The sequence below is a fragment of the Fukomys damarensis genome, unplaced genomic scaffold (assembly GCF_012274545.1).
Source record: "Fukomys damarensis isolate Sample0158 unplaced genomic scaffold, DMR_v1.0_HiC HiC_scaffold_16, whole genome shotgun sequence".
Taxonomy (NCBI): domain Eukaryota; kingdom Metazoa; phylum Chordata; class Mammalia; order Rodentia; family Bathyergidae; genus Fukomys; species Fukomys damarensis.
Window position 1 is genome coordinate 50,476,456 of NW_022900928.1, and position 20,453 is coordinate 50,496,908.

The 20,453-nt window shown below is 35.0% G+C and overlaps 1 protein-coding gene across 2 annotated transcripts in view; it reads left to right on the top strand.

The window, feature by feature from the left end:
* Positions 1-20,453, top strand: part of Arhgap42 (Rho GTPase activating protein 42) — a 265,379-nt gene that overhangs the window by 209,696 nt on the left and 35,230 nt on the right. For both annotated transcript variants that reach the window (XR_783877.3, XM_010642036.3), the window contains exons 7-11: positions 4,650-4,754; positions 7,916-8,045; positions 15,062-15,162; positions 16,921-17,030; positions 19,601-19,679. Coding sequence is in view for 1 of the 2 variants with exons in the window: in XM_010642036.3 (XP_010640338.1) it covers positions 4,650-4,754; positions 7,916-8,045; positions 15,062-15,162; positions 16,921-17,030; positions 19,601-19,679 (525 nt within the window). In the remaining variant the exon portion in view is untranslated. The remainder of the gene's footprint in view (positions 1-4,649; positions 4,755-7,915; positions 8,046-15,061; positions 15,163-16,920; positions 17,031-19,600; positions 19,680-20,453) is intronic.

Here is a 20,453-nt window from a genome sequence, read left to right on the forward strand (position 1 = left end):
ACTTCTGAGCCAAATCCCTGGCCCTCCAATTTTTTTTTTTTTTTATTTGGTTTTGTACCGGGAACCAAACTACATCCCTGGCCCTCTAATGTTTTTAAGTATGTTATACTTTTAAAAACTTCACTCCGTGATCCATTTTTAGTTAATATTTGTCTGTGATATGGCAAATTTAACTTCATTCTTTTACATGCAGTTAATTATTTCCAGCATATTTTTCTGTGAAAACTATAATTTCTCTACTGTGTGCTTTTTAGCGGCGTCAAAAACCAGTTGACCATAGATGAATGAGAATTTGTAGAACTTTCAATTCCATCTCACTGATTTATGTCCTTCCTATTATACCAGTGTCACACTGGGACAACTTCTGTTACTTTGTATCAAGTTCTGAGACCAAAAGTAGGAGTCTTCCTATTTTACTTTTGTTAAAATTATTTTGGCTACTTAGTGTCTTTTGTAACTTTACGTGAATTTTAGAGTCAACATGTCAGTTACTACAGAAAGGTTAGCTGGGATTCTGACAGGGATTATACTGAATCTCTATCAGTTTGGAGACTGTTACTGTCTTCTCAGCATTAATTTCTCTAGCCCACAAATATGAGACATTTTCCATTTACTTTGACCTTCTTTCCTTTCTAATCAGGCAATGTTTCATAATTTTCATAATAGATGATTTTATACTTTTTTGTTAAATTGATTCCTGTTTATTATTTTTAAACTTATTGTAAATAGAATGTCTTAAATTTCATTTCAGATTTTTTATTACAAATTATATAATTTATCTTTGTCTCTTGCAGTCTTTATGAACTTATTAGTTCTTAGTTTTATGTTAGATTCCTTTGAATGTTATATATGTAAATTTGTATTGTTTGCAAATAAAAATGGTTTTTCTGTTTTCTATCCAGTGTGGATGCTTTATATGTCTTTTTCTTTTTTTCTCTCTTTTTTTTGGTTCTGGGGATTGAACTCTGGCCCTTGTGCTTGCGAGGCAGGTGGCGAAACCACTGAGCTAAATCCCCAGCCCTTGGATGCTTTGTATTTCTTTTTCCTAATTGCCATGACTAACACCTAGACTAAAATATTAAACAGAATTGTCAAGAGTCAACATCCTTGTTTTATACCTGATGTTAAGGAACATGCAGCTTTTCATATTTAAGTGTGATATTAACTGTAAAGAGAATTTTAACCAGCAAATGATTTGATTTCTTGGTGGATAAAGTGTATGCTGTAGAGCTTCAGCATCATCACTAAATTACGTTTGGCAGCCTTCCTTACTCCTTTGGTAAAGCTGCTGCAGAGGCTCCCAAAGTTGATTGTGCAGTTGTTCAAATCCATTTGGACCATGACAGGTGGTGTTGCCCTGTGTTTGGGACGTCTCTGCCATCTTGGCATTTTAATAAGCTAAAGAAAATCATTCATTGATAGTCATTAGTCAGAAAAGACAGTAAGGATATAGGAATGAATCACATTGTCTTCTAAGTGAATGCATCTCAGTTCTTCCTGTGTGGGCAGCATTTACCTGGAGCAGCTGCTGTATGTACCGGTGCAGAGTTCTTCCCTCACCCTCATACCATCTCCCACCCTTTTCACAGCCATGTACAATATCACTGGTGACTGTGGGCCCTTAAAGCTTGAACCTTTTGGAAATACCACATCTATACTGCATTTTGTTAATTGTCTGGTGATTAGGAATATGAGAAAAGATGAGTATTTGTTCCTTTGATGAATTTTAATAGGTTCATTTTAAAGATTATAAGTACTATATAAATTTTTACTTTTGTTTAGGTTAACTAAAAGGACAGTAATTTAATTCTAAAATCTTGGGAATAAAGTGCTATATGAGATTTTATTATTGTTGCTGTTATTATCTATTATTATTAATAATATCTATTATTATTGCTGTTACTGTTATTATTCTAAAGGTCAGACTTGCTTTTAGGTAAAGCTCAAACTATAGTCTTTTCTACAGTTCCCTAAGACACATTGACTGACAAAAATGACAGATGCAAAATACAATTTTTAAAAGATTCAGCAGGCTGTCCTATTAAATCCTGTTGGTTTAGCATCATGGAATTTGTCAAGAATAAAATAAACGTATTTATTTAAACCTTTAAAAGAATCTTAACTCTGCTGTCACCTAGAGACAGTTGTTTCATGTGCCTGCTCTTTATTAAACTTTCCCAAAAGCTGCCTCCAAAGATGATAGGGGACAAAGAGAAAAGGTGGGTGTTGTTTGTATATAATGTTTATGTATTTTCTATAGAGTTGTACATTCCCTAGTGCCTGCTCAATATGTGTTGTCAGTTTAAAGCATTTGTGTGCTACTAAGTGAATCTGAATCCTGCTAAAAGATGCCATTGGGTTTATTTTCATCTTGATTGAAGTTGCTACATCCTAAAATCCTGAGGATGTAGAGTAATCTGAATAAAAATGAAGGTCCCAGAATCATACTTCTACAAACATGATTAAGAATTTAACAGCAAAGCTCAGTGGAGAATACTACTTTCCAACAGCCTATGCCAAAATACTTTTGTAAGAGAGTTTTAGTTAGTCAGCACGACTGCCGCATGAGGAGGCCCTTGGTGTGATGAGGACTGCCTCACAGGATGTTGGGATTCAGCAGAGAGCACCCTGCATCTTCTTCATATGTCTTACCTTCTGAAGTTTTTTTGTTTTGTTTTTTTTTTTTTTGTACCAAGTATCGAACTTGGGACCTTGCACTTGTGAGGCAGGCAGCGCCACTGAGCTAAATCCCTGTCCCATCTTCTGACATTTTAAATCACTCAGACTGGAGCATCAAGCTAAGATAGAGGAGTTTAAACACATTATACACCTGCATGGTCTAGGGATATCAACTGAAAATATGCCAGACTTTTGTAGTTACTTTTAGTAATGTTTTGGTTGAATTCTGAATTGTTTACTTCCTGTTTCTGAAATACCGAGGTGCTTTCTCTTTTCAGATGTCTGGACACACAGAATAGGAGATTAGTTGGTCTGCAGAAAAATTTGTTTAAAATAGCATCTGCTTCATAAGACATACAGTTTATAACAAGATTGGCTTACAATAATTCTAACTAAGTCATGAAACAGTGCTCCACTAACAACTTCATAAACTATTATGTGGCTATTCAGAGGACAAGTGCTATTTGTTTCAAAATTACTTCCTTATTTCATCTCTCAAAGGCTGTAGATCTGTATACTCAGTCTAATTAAAGAGGGCTGGGGATTTAGCTCAGTGTTGCCGCTGCCTGCCTCAGAAGCTCAAGGTACTGAGTTCAATACCCGGTACCAAAAAAAAAAGTCTAACTAAAGATAAGGTGTTTAGTTTATTTAGGCTCCATTAAGGTAGACTATATGTTTTTTTGGATAATCTGTCAAATAGGATTTAGCACTATTTTTAGCATAATCTAGTGAATATTTAGTTTTGAGAGTAATTATCATTTGATGTAAAATTGAGGGTATCAAAGTATTCCAAAATTGGCAACTAGTACATTTTGTCATAATATCAGGAACTGTTGAACTAGAAGAAAAATCCTTACAATACAACAACATAACAATTTGAAAGTATTTGCTGTTCAAAATGAACATAACTTTGTATGAAATTGACTTTTTGATAGGAAGAGAAGCATTAGGTCATTGTTTCTCCATGCAACCTGTTGAAAAGCATAATACACATACCAGTCAATGCTTAGCCCAATCCTCCCTGCCTTCTCAGATAGATGAAGTGGCAGGACAATATTTTTATACAAAAATGATTTCAAACTTTGTTTCTTCCTTAGTTTAAGCTAATAAGTTGTAGACATATTATGAGCCACTTTTCAGAACTATTTTCTAATATTGCAAAAACAGGTTGTAGGAGAGATTAAGTTAGTAGATGAGTCTACGGAGTAAAACCTCAATGAATTAATTAAAAAATTTAAAATCTTTTACAGATATATTCCATAAACATTTCACAAACATGTCATGTGCTCTATAATGCCACAATCAGTTTTACTTTACAAATAAAAATATAAGCATAAATGAATTTGATGTTAGAAGGCTATCATGGGTGACTTTTTTCTGAAGAAAATTTTATTGTAATTCTAATACCAAAGACCTATGTTGGAGACCTATGCTATATGGTATATTTTTTTTGTTTGCTCAACCTTTTTTGTTGTTAAAATGTTCTCTTTCATACGAAAGTCATTACTGCCACCTTGTGGTACTTACTTTCCTGTGGCCAGATTTTTTTATTCTTTCCCTTGGGTGTTTTTTTTACCTGTTATTTAGTGGTTTAGTCTTTCGTATACCTGCACTAGTTTCACCACCCTATTGTGGTTAAAAGCTCTTCTGCAGTACCTATGTCATTTTGGTCTTTATCTCCTTTGTGGTCTCTTATAGATATTTATTCAATGTATTTGAATAGCTGAGTATGGCAGCTGCTCATGACATACTTAAAAATTAAATCACTGTCTACCAAAATGGAAATAAAAGTTAGTGATGTGGTTTATGCATAGTTCTGTTGCTTGGCTTGCCAAACAAAAAGTTTGAAATATTTTAGTTTGAAATAGAATGAAATATAATTTCTTTAATATTTTGCTTTTAGGGATGATTTCTTTTTAAAAAAAGCAGTAAGTTCTCATGGCTTCTTTTTTTACCCTTTTATTTTGCAGCTTTTGTCGTTCCTTCAAGGTTTATTTACTTTTTATCATGAGGGATATGAACTTGCCCAGGAATTTGCACCATATAAGCAACAGCTACAGTTCAACTTGCAGAATGTAAGACTACACCTTTTTCTACTGCCTTTCTTTAGTGAAGCTAATGACCACAGGACAGCTCAGTCATAACCAAGTCAAATCTTAGAATCTTTCAACATCTTGTCACAGTGTGGTAAACCTTATAATTTAGAAAATAACTTTATAAGTATATTTTTTCCAGATTCTGCCTACAAGTAAGCTTAAAAAAAGAAGAGAGAAGCTAAGCTTGTGTTATAATAATTTATTCCAGCAAATTTTATATTGCCTAAGTGTAGACACCTAGAAATTGGAAAATATTTGCCTTTATCCAGTCAGTCTTTTCACTAATTTACTGTATGATACAAGGATTAATTCCTGACATCTACTGTACAGAAAATGATAGTTAATAATAGCTCTACATCATATACTTGGAACTTGTAAATTCAATAAGAGTGCAGAACTGAAATATACTTCACACACACACACACACACACACACACACACACACAATGCATTAGTTACATTTCTGTTGCTAGGACAAAATACATTACTCCCACAACTTAAAAAAGTGTATTTGGCTCATAGTTTCCAGTGGATTCATCCCAAAGTCTCCTGCCTCCAAGAGAAATAGGGCTTGGTCGAAGGACCTAGTAGAGGGCACCTCTTCATCCTTTGACAGCCAGGAAGCTGAGAAAAGGGAGGATCCGAGAGTGGAGGAGTGAGGGGGGTGAAAAGAGGGCAGGGGTATGGGGAAAAATGAGAATCAAGACCTTTCATGGAAGGGCACAAGATCTCAGTGATGAATGTAACTGTACTGTATATCTAAAAAGTACCAATAAACTCAATGAGAAAAAAAAATACGCCCTTCCAGGTCAGGATCCCAGTGACCTACCTCCTCTAACTGGGCCCTGCCTCCCAACAGCACAGTCAGCTACTGAACTGGTCAGTGCATGAATCCACTGATAAACACAGCGCCCCCATGATTCAACCACTTTCTAAACATGAGATTCTTGGAGCACATTTAAGACCTAAATCATAACACACACAAATGTGGTAATGGATATGTTAGTTGTCTTGACTCTTAGAATCATTTCACAATGCATACATATAGCAAAACACCACGTTGTATACCCTAACTATATACAACTTTTAGTTGTTAAACCTACCTCAAAACTGGAAAAAAATATTGACTTTCCCAAAGGAAGCCTTATTTGTTGAGAGAGCAACATTTCTACATTTGTTAAATGAAGGTAGTGTATTTTAACACTCTAACATGCCATCTCTTTCTGAATTTTTTTGTAAAATATGTTATATTGTTGTCAAATAATAGGATTTGAATGTGGTTTTGAAACATTCAAAATAACTGCTTTAAAGCCTAAGTGGGAATTCTTTACAAGCAACATATCTGTTTTTCCAAGTTTATTTTGTGAAGTTGTCTAATCAGTCATTTGAATCACTGATTGATGGTTTAACAATTTCTGATTTTCAATTAATGAACCGCACTTATAAGGGAAGAAATCTTTTGCCATGTCTGCATTGTCAAACCTAACAAAGAATAGATTTTAATTCCGACATTATTTTCTGTTACTGAAACCCTGAGTATCTAATACTCTAACCAAAATAATGTAGGACACCTTTACTTAATTTTCTTAAATCACATGTTTCTCTGCTTATCTGATTTTTGCCACTGTACAGATGTTCAGTAAGTAAAACTATAAGGATTGTGTTTCCCATGAGAAATGTACATTTGAATTTATTCTACTTGTGTGAGTTCTAGTTTAACTTAGATTTTCTAGCAAAATCAGTTTCACCTTTAATTCATTTCTCTTTTCAACATGAAATACACTTAGAATTGAATATTAAATAGGAAAATTATAAAAGCCAAAGTATTCTTAGGATTTATTTCCATACTAAATACAATTATGTTTAGCATCTTGGAATTTAGGAATGGGATAATAAGAAAGAAATGGGAAAAAAATCTTGAATCCTTGTGTTTGAAAGAGAAGAATAACAAAAAAAGTCACAGGAAAAATTTTCTAGCCTACTTTGAGATTCACTTCTTGTATTACGGACCATAACAAGCTCTCAGATGGTGATGATTTTTATGTTTTCAGACACGTACAGTATTATATAAGTTAATGCGATGTGAACACAAAAGAGATTTTCATAGGGAAAAGCCTACTGCTGCTTTAATCTAGCTTAAGTAAACTTGCACTAATGTGAGTAAACCATTTCTTGCAAAAGAAGTAAGAACTTGGACATGCATTCATTTTTATGAATTAATTTTTTTTTTATTGAGTTTATTGGTACATTTAGGGATACAGTACAGTTACATTCATTGTTGGGATCATGTACCTTTACATGGCAAGTCTTGATTCTCATTTTTTTCCCCTTACCTCTGCCCTCCCTTCACCCCCTCCTCCCCTCCCCATCTACAAACACTTTATTTTCATCTTTTCATTCTCTCACATTTTTTTCTTTTCCCTTTTTGTTCTTCCCCTACGTATCACACCTTCCCTACACCTTTAGCTCCTTTCCTCCCATTTCTAAATGTCAGTAATCTTATTAGAATCTTATGCATTGTTGCAGAATATTCACACCAGGGAAACTATTCGGTATTTACACATGTGGGACTTATTTATTTCACTTAGGAGTATATCTTCAATATTTATGAATTAATTTTTATACCAATCTTTTAATAACTATGTTATTACTTCTGAAAATCAAGCTATGTAATATTTGTTCAGTAAACTTTTGAAACGAGAGTAGATTTTTTTCTTGATTTACTCATTGGCATTTGTATGAAAGATATCAAATTTTTCCCTCAAGTCAAATATATCTCCTTTTAAATTATAGATGTTAGAGAATTCAAAACTGTATTTATCAGATCTTACATATTTTTAATTCTAAGTAGTAAAATTAAAATGTGAAAATAAGAAAGTCTTCCCTTCATACATTCATGTATAAGCACAACACAAAGATTATCAAAGGAGAAAAAGTATAGAAGTTCATTCAGGGAAGTTTTCATAAAATAATTTAAAATCATATCCAAGACTGAACATCACAGCATCATAAATATGTTTAATAGTGCCAAAAGAATCAGAGCTACCTTTTGTGCCATTTGTTGTTTTTGAAACTTCAGTGGGAAGGCTTTAAACCTGATAGGAAACAGTAAATGAAATTCTTGTTTCTATTTACTGAAGACAAGGAATAATTTTGAAAGTACACGACAAGAGGTAGAGCGGTTGATGCAAAGGATGAAATCTGCCAACCAAGATTACAGACCACCTAGCCAGTGGACAATGGAAGGCTACCTTTATGTCCAGGAGAAACGTGAGTCAAAAGGCATAATTCATGTCTGTTGTGATAATCATGTTTCTTTAGGAATATGGCTTCGTTGTTATTGTATTCTTCACTTAGGAAGACTGAAATTCCCTACAGCTTTGACATATTTAAAACAGTCTGCTTTTCCATCACTATTATTGCCACCACTTCCAAAGGAAGGAATTTTCCAGTTTTGGCATCAGGTACTCTCCCATCCAAGAACTAACCAGACCCAAACTCTGCTTAACTTTCAAGATCAGACCTGTTCAAGGTGGTGTGGCCAGCCACAGACTGGCATCAGGTACTCCAAGCTGGGGTATTGTTGAATTTGGAACTTGCAGTCTGCACTGACCATACATAACCTAAGTTCAGTTTTAGAATTTAATTGTGGTAACTCAATTTAAAGTTTCATAGAAAATTGAAAATCAGAGTCTTTATCAAGATGAATCATCCTGGCAACTATAATAACAGTTCTTTCCCTCCAGCAGAATTATTTCATTTAATTCTCCGCTCTGTCAATTTTTGGAACTGAAATTGGCAATTATGTCATGTCACATTGACACTCTACTTCCTGGGTTTAGAAAATAAGTACCAGACCCAATAGAACATTATTGTAATTGCCTCATGTTAAGAAAATTTTTCTCACAAAAATTAATAAAATGCCATTCAGTCTCATAAAACTAGGGTCCTTTCCTCCTATTAATTGTCATTAAGTACAAGCAATTTGAAGATTTTGACTAAATTAACTTTATTTCCATAAGGTATGCCATAAAAGCTGTTCCTGTACTGTTTTATGGTGGAGAGACTATTGTAATTTCAGTCCATCATGAAACAGTGCCTCTGTAAAATACAAAATCATATGCTTAGATTTTATGGCTATGTTGAATTGCTACAAAAGTTTTGAAATGCTTGTTCTACTTTCTGTACTTTTCTTACACATTGGGACTTATAAACACATAGGATAGCACTGCTCTGAAGTCTCCATGTCAGTAGGCAAGACAGTAGTGAAATTGTTTTATTTGGTAAAACAGTGTAGTCTAACGGTTTATGATAGAGAAGCCCACAGATACAGACTTGGCTGTGAAAAGTTTTTTACATATATACAGCACAGTCACCAAAATATCATTAAATTTTGCATTTGAGATGCCTAGGAGCTGTTGGAAAGCAGTGTGCCAGCAATTAACAATTTCATCATCAGACTCTGCCAACATTTATTACCCTGTGATCTAAATAGCAGAAGGACACTGGCCCAGGAGATTTGGGTTCCAGGATTTTCTGTGTCTTTATGGTCAGTTTGTTCTTTGCAGATCTTTAAATGATAAATCTCAGTGACCTTCCTAGCTATCTCCAATTAGACCATGATAGCCATCTTTCACCCCACCCCTCAACTTGTGAAGAATGACCAATGAATACATTCACATAGAGATTTGGTTTATACTATAGCTCTGGCTTGGGAGTTTAAAGAAAATTTTGATGATATTAAGTCAGGTTTGAGAGCCTCCATGTGAGGGTACACTGAGAGGTGCTGACATTTGCATTGATGATGCATTTGGCAAAATAGAAAAGTTTCTTGGCAGTTTCCTCAGACATGCAGTGGGGGTAGAAGAGGTGCCATCTTCATGTGTATAAATATGCTTTATTCCTTGTAGCCTAATAATTTTTATTTCTTGAGTTCTTCACAGGTGTTAAACAGATACTTATGTATAAATATTTTATTTTTATTTGCTTTATTTGTTTGCTTTTTTATGCTGGGCATGGTAGATCACACCTGTAATCCCAGAACTCAGGAGGTTGAGGCAGGAGGATCGCTATGAGTTCGAAACCAGCCTGGGCTACATTAGTGAGTTCCAGGTCAGTCTCAACTACATAGTGAGACCCTATCTCAAAAAAACAAAACAAAACAAAAAAATCAATATATATTTGTTTGCTTTTTTGAGACAAGGTCTTGCTAAGTAGCTCAAGCTGGACTCAAACTTGAGATTTTTCTGCCTCAGCCTCCTGAGTAGCTGGGATAACAGGCGTGTGCCACCACACCATACCTGGCTAATAGTTTTTACTTTAAAAACTTTAGGATTACCTAACAAATTTATTTTTAACATAATTTTCAAATACATCACATTCAGTACTGATTGGTGGTAGCTCGTCCACTGGATAGTACCATAGCTTCCTTACCTGGGTCCTAAGCTGCTAGACATTTGGGTCAAACAGTCTATAAGTATAGGTCCTTTAATACCATGTGGGTCACTTGGGTGGACTAAGTACAGAGTTTTAGGGGCTTAGCTAACGTTAGTATCTTTTGTTGCAACATACCTGACTTTTTCTCTGAACTAATCTGATCATTAAACTTTTTGTAGAACTGACCTTACCTCTGAGGTTTTTTGTATGTGTTAATGATATCTCCACTCTCCTAAGTCACGTAGCTGAAGTAATCCTTAATTCAAATTTCTCTCTGGAGCCTAATGCCAAATCTGTTTTACCTTCTGGGTATCCTTTAACTTTACTTCATGTCCACCCACTTAGCCCAGGCCAGACCTCTGAGGCAGTTTCCCTGAGTGCCCCCAGGGTGTCCAGCCTCTAATGGATCCCCTGTGGAGCTTCCTGCAGAGTCTTCTGCAGAGCTGCTGTGGCGATGTCCCTCAGCAGTGCCTGACACTGGACCTCTCACAGTTGTACTCTCTATCTCTTTTTAACACCTCTCTTGTGCCTTCCTCTCCCAACATAATTTCTATCCTGACTTCCTCTGTATCTATCTGCATTATTTTTTATGGCTTTATCGGTATATAATTGGCATACAGTAAATTACACTGGTTTAAAATTTACAGTTTAATAATTTCACTATATGTGTACACCTCTGCAAGCATCACCACATGCAACATGAAGACATCACCTTCAAAAGTTCTCTCTTGCCCCTTAAAATCCCAACCTTCTGTCTTTTCCCACCCTCTATCCCTATTCCCCTTGCCTAGGAATTTAAAAAGAAGATGTTTGAATTTGCATGCTTGAGAATTATTTGTCCATGAGGGGCAAATATTCAAAGCCTCTTCCAACTTGGAATCTTTGAAAGCATTTATATAAGAAAATTTGACCACTAAATGTACTAAGATATATAATTGTGTGCTTGCTCTCACGGAGTAAGTTCTGTGAGGGCCAGAAAATGAAACAAGGAATTTGGTTTTATAGTATCTTAGGTAACTGAAGGCCCTATATAAGTTCAAACAGTTGGCAACCAGTGATCAATACTAAATCTCAGGGCTGTAAATTGAGTGATAATTAGTGATGGATGTGATGGGGTAGAAACAGCTCCGCAACTTAGACACACAGCTTCAGTTTATGCGGATGTGTGTGGCATTCACATCACCCACCTCGAGGAATGCACAGCGTCACATACTAAAAGACTAACCTGGAGGGGTGTGAGTTCCATAGTCACCTGTATTGAAATCCCACGTCTGTCACTTAACTGAGGACACACAGCTTCAGTTTATGCGGATATGTGTGGCATTCACATCACCCACCTCGAGGAATGCACAGCGTCACATACTAAAAGACTTTAACCTGGAGGGGTGTGAGTTCCATAGTCACCTGTATTGAAATCCCACGTCTGTCACTTAACTGTGTAATTCTTGCCATTTTCAAAGTTCAGTCTTCATTTGTAAAAGATAAATATTTATACTTATCTCCTAAGATGTGGCAAGAATTAGAAATATTGTACACAAAATGTCTAGTTTTAGTGGAACTTCTGAAGGTGGCATTAAAAATCATAGTACTGTTTACCGTGAGCCCTTACTATTCTGTACAATGTGTATTTAGTTCAATTCTTAATTTAAGAGCATTAGTCCTCTAATATATGGTTTTTTTTCTAATATATTCACATGCCCTATTCAAAAAAGTACTGCCATCTGCAGCTGCTAGGCTCACTTTTCTTATATGTAAAATAGTCTCCTGTCTGACTTAAAAGGTTCTTAGGTAAAATGTAGACTCTTAATAAGTATTTAGTAAATGTTAATTCCCCTACTACTCCTTAAATATTCATCTCAGCAGCCTTAGATGATTACTAGTTAAGATAATTAAACTTCTTTTTATTTTGCAACATGAAAGTTGTAATAAATTTTTATTTTTCTAGACACTTTTAGGGACTTTAGAATTACTTGTCTAAAAACATCTGCCCTGGCCTACTGCCAGGCAACTTTAAAAAAAAAGCAGCATTTGTGCTCAATAAACTTGATGACTCAGTGCAGGAGGTTTTGAACTTCAGGTGAAGACAGAAAAACACATCATAGGTCTAATATGTAGTCCAGGCATTGCAGCAGCTTTATTTTAAAATTATAACTAATAATGCTTCATAAATCATTAGCTAAATCCTAAGATCACTGTGATTTTCATCCTGCTGTTTTCCACTAATCAGCTCTAAGCCTTTAAGTATTTTTACATCACATATAAGAATTATCAACAAGTATTTTTAAGTATTATAATGTGACATTGTCCCAAAACAGAACTGAAGTTAATTGCAATAATCCTTTGTGATTATAAAGTATATGGCTACACCCCATAATTTAAAAATCTGGAGTAGCTTAGTACTAAAGTACACCAAGAGTACTATTATTAAAGAAAAATAATTCAAATGGCCTATGAAACACTTTTCTCAAAAGGTGCTTCTTTATATTTCAGTTACTTGCTTTTAAGTATATGGTTTTGTACTGGGCGTGGTGGCACATGTCTATAATCCCAGCACTCGGGAGACTGAGGAAGGAGGATTGCATTGAGTTTGAGGCCAACCTGGGCTACATAGTTCAGAGCCAGCCTCAACTCCAAAATGAGACCCTGTCTGATGAAACACTTTTCTCAAAAGGTGCTTCTTTATATTTCAGTTACTTGCTTTTAAGTATATGGTTTTGTACTGGGCGTGGTGGCACATGTCTATAATCCCAGCACTCGGGAGACTGAGGAAGGAGGATTGCATTGAGTTTGAGGCCAACCTGGGCTACATAGTTCAGAGCCAGCCTCAACTCCAAAATGAGACCCTGTCTGTGAAAAAAACACACACACACACACACATATATGGGGGGGTGGTTTTGAAATCAAGCCAGCAATAACATTGTGCATAGTTCTTGCTAGAGAAACCCAGGTGTTAAGCAGTATGGGTCCCCAGGTGAAGAAGCTTTATAGAAAATGAGCTCAAATTTTGGCTGAATCAGTCCACTCTGGCAATTGGGCTCAGGACACTTGGCTTCCCTGTGGGAAAAACTGAAGGTCTTGCATTTTGTTCATGGGAAAAACTGAATTAAGGCCGAAGACTGCTGGACTGATAGTGTAGCAGTATGCAGCTCCTTAAAGAGAATACTGGGTGATAGCATGGCATGCTATGGGAAGGGTGCACAGTATTTCTGGGGAAGAAGAAAGTAAAAGTATGCAAGTTTTTTTTTTTTTACTAGCCAATCTTATTTTCACCTTTAGGGAGTAATTTGAATTTGTTTCTTTCAGATTTGTGGTCAGAGGATGTAATTACAAGATCAGCAAAGTCATAGAGCATGATGAATGATTAATTCCTTCATATATTTGTCAAATATTGAGTATAAGTTGTATAGCTGACTATTTTCTAAGGATTAATATTCTAATCAGCTAAATAGCCTATGTTCCTACTGTTATAGAGCCATAAAGCCTCATGGCAAAGACAGATAATACATAAATCAATAAAATTTATCACATTTAGACAGTTATAACTGTTCAGAATAAACAGATAAAAAATATCCAGGTGAAGGTGTTGGCATGCTGCACATCTTCCCAGGAAAGGCTGTATTATAAAGGTGGCATATAGGAAAAGATCCCAAAGAGGTGACAGTGAAAGTCATACAGATATCTGAAACAAAAGTAGTTCTGGCTGAAGGAATAGTAAGTATAAGTATTCTGGGATAGAAATGCATTCACCATAGTCAGGGGCCAACAGAGATGTCAGTATGGTTGGAGCAGAATGTATAATGCAAAAGGTGATAGGATGTGAGGTGAGAGAAAGACAGAGGTCTGCAGGCCAGATCATGCAGTGCCTAATGGATAAGACACTTTTTTAATAGTACCAGGGATTGAACCCAGAGACTTCACACTGAACTGCATCTCCAGCTCTTCACTTTATTGTTGTTGTTGTTATTGCCATTGTTATTATTTGTAGTATTTTCTCTAGAGTCTCACTAAGTTACCCAGTCTGGGCTCTAACTTGAGGTCCTTTTGCTTTAACCTCTGTGAGTGCTGGGATTATAGGTGTGTACACCATGCCCAGCTTTCACTCTGGTTTTTACTGGGATAACCACTGGAAGGTTTTGAACAAAGGAGTGAAATGCACTGGTAGATTTTTATTAGGATATTTTTGTAGTTTTGAAAGTAAAGAACAATAATAGTTGTAAGAGTACCATTTTTAATAATTGATACTATTTCTCATCCTACCTCTGTGGAGTACAAGTACTTGTCTCAGCATCTACAGGGCACCAGTTCGAGGGTTCCCTGTGGATACCAAAGTCTGTAGATGCTGAAGTCTAACATAAAATTTCATAATATTTGATATAACCTGTGAGCATCCTCTTATATACTTTAAATCGTCTCTCAATTGCTTATAATAATTGATATAGTGTTAATGTGATATAAATAATTACTATATTATATTTCTTAGGGAATAATGAAAAAAAAAGTTCAGTACAGTTACAAATTTTCTTTCAAATACTCTCAATCCATGGTTGGTTGAGTATATGAACCCAGAAAGTGAAGATGTGGAAGACCAATTGTATACCATTTTTACAGCTAGCAGCTGGAGTTAGATCTAAACCAGTCTGTGAACTTACAGAGTCAGTGGGGACTCACAAGTAAAGTCAAGTTGTTTGAGTCTAAGATAGTGTGTCCTCTGCTACTGTCTCTCATCTGGCTTTTTTCACAGTAAGTGTTCCAAGCTAAATGATACATGGGGGTACTCAGTTGTGTGGCAGTGTAGAATCTTAGATACAAATCATTTGTTGACATCTGAAATGTTTCTGTTTCCTTATTAGGACCACTTGGTTTCACATGGATTAAACATTACTGTACATATGATAAGGGAAGTAAAACATTTACAATGAGTGTTTCAGAAATGAAATCCAGTGGGAAAATGGTAAGTTCTGATTGTTCATTTTTAAAACAAATACTAAGGTTGTTATTAAGTAATGGAAGTAAAACAATAGCACATGTATTTTTAATTTCCAATAACATGAAGTTCTTAGAAACTGAAAAGTCAAAAAGTTTTCTCTCGTTTTAGTGACCTCACTAACTTAAAAAAGACTGGTCAGGGTTTTCCTTTCAATTGGCCATCTTATAAGCAGTTGAGTTAAATGTAGGATCCTTCAAGACATTGCTAAGGTGTCATCCCCCAGCCCTGGCCACAGAATTACTGGTCTGTGCTGGGGTTTGGCTAGCAGCCAGGGCTGACTATCAGTGGCCACATGGGGCTCAGGGACTCTGCATACTTTCTCAGTGGCTTCTGTTGGACACTGCAGTTGCCCTTGCATACCTTTTCTTCTTCTGCATTGTATTGTTTATCAAAATGCTAGCCAGCAAGTTCTTCATAAAAAACCAGTTGATGCTTACTTGCCCCAAAGTAAATTGGGCGCCGAGTGTTTTGCATGGCTAGTCAACAGTATAGGACGTAGTGTACACTATTCGAGGAAATGTTGCTGAGAGCTTAAGTGAATGCAATGTACCTTTTTTTTTTCAAGTTGAGATATGAGTATGGCAAATAGTTGCATTTGTGAATTAGATTGTTAGAGCTTGATCTAAGAATCCTGGAGCTGGGAGTTATCTTAGAGATAATTGGTCTAACCTAATTTTAACAGATCCAGAAATAAGTTCCTAGTAGTAAGTGACTCACACAACTAATTTCTAGTATAGAACATGGCAGATGTAAAGGTTGATCGAAGTTAGACACCTACTCAAACATGCCAGCTGAAACTTATTGTGCTTGGGCATTCATCAGAGTCGAATAATTCAAACCAAAAGACAAAATAAAGGAGAACACTCCAGAAAAAAGTGAAACCATAGATTGCTGCCATCATGAAAAGTTAGTTAAGTGCTATCAACACAGCTGGTTTCGCTTTTTAGCATAGTAATTGCCAGAAATCCAACTTACATGACAGGATATTAATCATATAAATAGATCAAGGCAAAGTTGTTTTAATAAACCTCTGAGATTTGTAACCAGACGCAAAATTAACCAGACGTCGGGTAGATTTGCCCCTTAAAATAGACTGGCATTTTGGATATAGAAGAGGACTCCTGTAAGTTGAGCCTAGGTTCCGTTTTGTCCAAATATATTTAGTTTTAATTGCATTGTAGCATTTGGTTAGCACCAAAACAGTTTCATGGTGTGCTAAGCATAGCAATGTAGTTTATACTAGAACTTACTATTTTGGAAGCTCTTTTGTGACTTTGAGGTAGCTATCATTTGATACTATAAAACACTAATGCATGATAATAATCTCTTAGAAATCTATGAAATTTTGATTAACAGCAACAGTGTTGCATCCTAACAAGTATTCTGTATGTAATTGTGTTGTTATAGCAATTCTGTAATTTCTTACCTTCTCAAAATCTGAAGTTATAAGGTCTTCTACAGTGCAACCTAACATTATAAGTAAATGTGTTGAAAAGTATTAGATGGGCATGTCACAAAATTCTGTGAAATAAAACATGTATATGTTATTAATCAATGATTTGATATAATGGCACAACGAATGTTAAGTAAATTAAAGAATGCGATTATGATCTTTGTGTATAACTTGCATTTTTAACCTTTTAATTTAGCAGCTTTAAACCATATACCTAGTATATTTCAGTTCACTTGTCATGTTAATAATATGATCCCCTCTTGTTACAGAATGGCCTTGTTACTAGCTCGCCAGAAATGTTTAAGTTAAAATCTTGCATCCGACGAAAGACAGATTCAATTGACAAACGATTCTGCTTTGACATAGAAGTAGTTGAAAGGTTTGAGCTTTTCTTCCCACTTTATATTTTTTATGTTAAATTGCTTGTTTCTATATCTAGATACAGGTATAACCTAACAAGTGCTTCTGCTCTTTCTGAAGACACTATGCATGTTTATTTCATTTCACATTTTATTGTATGATCTGTTTTTAAAAATGAGATGCAGAAAGCTAGCAAAACATAACCTCAAAGAAGAATCTGAAAAATCCATATGAATGAGTAAATTAGTTAAAATATTGTAAGAAAGAAGCCAAAAGGGTTTTTTTTGGGGGGGATTCTTTTTTTTTTTCCTAGGGCCAGGCTTTTGTAGGCTCTTGGAGTCTGCTAATTTTGCTTCCCAGGGACAAGAAGGCACAGGAGGGAATACCATAAGCTTCTCTCAGCCAGCTAAGTTCAGTGCCTGTAGGAGGCTTAGTGTTTGAAGCACTGTTCCAGGCATTCTGAGCCGTAGGTTATTGGAAGAATGATTGATAGATGACAGCATCTGTGTTCATGATCTAGTGGAAGTACTTAACTCTGCTCCTTTACTGTACCAAAACTGAAAGTGTGAGGTGGACTACATCTTGCTCTCTGCTTTGTGATCGCCAGTCTCTTCTACTATCATACTGTACTGAATGCTCTAGCATACTGTGTGTGCACTATCTATACTATGACATTATGTGTAATATTATAATATGCTACAGCATATAACTATAAGGCAAGGATCCCGATCTTATATTTCCTTAAAATTATATTAGTATTTTGGCCTTTCTTATACTTTTGGAGAGCCACATACTAAGTTTCCCCTCCTTTGTTTAAAAAAAAAAAAAAAAGCCCTTTAGGATTTGGCTGGTATAACATTTAAATTATTAATTGATGAAGAGTTGACTTCTTAAAGATTTCATGTATCTGGTTTTTATATACTGTTGGTTTCCTTCTTTTTACTGCAGTTTTAAATCAGATTCTCTTCATAAGTAGAATTTTTTTGCTAAATAGTTGAGACTGCAGTATAGAAAGGTTGTTAGTTTATTTTTACCTCAATTTCATATCCAGCAGAATTTCTAGACTTCTTACTATTTTTAATAGTTTTATGATAGAGACTCTAAACTTTGTTTGTAGATATATATCAACAGGTTACTTTCTCTTGTTTTACTTTAACATATTCTAATTATATCCTTAGGACACATTGTTAAATACTGTGCTTTAGTTTTATCATCTGCAAAGAAAATACCCACCTCCAAGACTTATCATGAGGATTAAATGAGATAATAAAGGAAACATTAGTAATTAACACAGTGCCTGACACATGCACAAAAAAATGTAAACAGCCAACAAATATTATCTGTCATTATAATTGCATTATTGATGCTATGAGACTGGCTTAAATTTTCCAACATTAAATTATCTTCTTCTTTATACACATTTTCCTTTTCCTGTCATTCTAATGATATATTTTATTTTTTCATTTTAATTTTAGTTTATTAGTACATGTGTGTAATACAAATATTTACATTCCTGTGGAAAGTTGGTATATTTATAGAACATATCTTAATTGGATTTTTCTTTTCTTTTCTTTTTCTTTTTGGTACCAGGGATCAAACCCGGCTTTTTGCACTTATAAGGCAGGCAGTGGAAACATTGAGCTAAATCACTGGACTTAATTACATTTTTGTCCTATTCCCTTCCCTTCCTGTCTATCCCTCTTCACTTGACTCACCCTTTTTTGATACATATTTGCAGTATATAATGTTTATATTCCTTATTAGAGTTGATACTTATACATAGCACATCCTAATTATTTTCTTATTGACAGAGGAGAGCTAGACTATTATCTTTAAATTGCTCCAAGTTTTTAATCACACAACATTTATAACGAAATTTTCCTCTCAACATTCATTCCCTTCACAGTTTCCTCTAATTTTCTATTTAATGAGATTAATTCCTTTCTAAGATTTCATATCTTTTTATTTCTTATATCAGTTCCTTCCTTCCCTGTGTGCTTTGTCTTTCAAAGTATATTCTTAAGTAACTATTTCACAATAGTTCATGGAAGAAATCATTTTAAATTAATTAATTTTAACATTGTGATGATATAAAGAAGTGCTTTGGGTTTAGTGTCATTTTTATTATTAACTATTGTTTATTGTTTGCTTTTTATTTAATTATTACCTATGGTAAAAGGTTCCCACATTGCTCTGTGCTCATCGTAATTGTATTTAGTTGACTAGACTGTACCAAAGCTGAGCCAAAATAATCATTCTTAAACTGTGGAATATTTTGGAAGCTTTGAATTTGGTGAATGTATTTTTGTCATCCTTTGTGGTCATTTCAGAAGACATCGTTTGAAGTTAACATCTTCAAACAGTCTTGCACCTAAAGCACATAATGATCTTGTTATCGGTGATCATTAGAATTATAAACATTTATGTGTGTGTCACAGTGATTGTTCTGAACAATACCTGTAGATCAATTTTTTGAATTTCTACTTTTTTCTTCAAATTGTACCTTAGTAATTAAGGATTTAAAAATTAGTAAATGTTTAAAGACATAACAGGAATACATTTGATAAGTAAAATGTTTGGTTTTGGTAGGCATGGGATCATCACATTACAAGCCTTCTCTGAAGCTAATAGGAAACTCTGGCTTGAAGCCATGGATGGGAAGGAACCGGTAAGCATGTGACACATTCTATAATGTACATCTTATTTTAAAAATTACGAAGTACATCTGAAATTTCTGTCTTGTACCTGTAGTATAATCGAAAATATTAAAATAGTAAATCAGAGGAGTAGAGATGTGTACTGTTTTCCTGGTGTTGTTTTAGTCCATGCCACATGATTTCAATTCTCTAATTTGGTTTTCTAGGACTAATTTAAAACTCTAAAATTACTTTTTAAAATCTTATAATTATCTGGTTGCACTAGTTATGTAATTTTATTTAATTAATGATTAGTGCATGCCTAGTTTCTGCAAGACCAATGTTAGAGATTGTGAAGAGCGATGAACGCAGTTCAAAGTATGAACTGATCCTCTAGTCTGAGCTACTAGTAGCCTATTTTGATAAAACTCTCTGGTGTGACATTTATCCCTCCTCATTTGCTTATAGTTATTTTGATGTTGGAATGGTAGTTTACTTACTAGTACCAAGGAGAAATCACTGTTTATTTTTTTAGCACAGTTACTAAATCAGAGAGGGCTAAGCACACATAGTGAACAGGGTGTGATGCCTCTTGCTTAGAATCTTAGATCACAAGAACCTGTGAACAACCTCAAGCATAGCGCCCATGTGACAGCAGTTCGACCCATAGTCAGCAGACTTTGAGGCCCTCCCTCAGACTTCACTACCAGCCCACAAAAAGACACGTACATCTATTATGATTAATCCTTTAGAACATTTTCTAACCACTTGAAGGAGTTAAGTCTGATAAATTCAGTAATAAAACA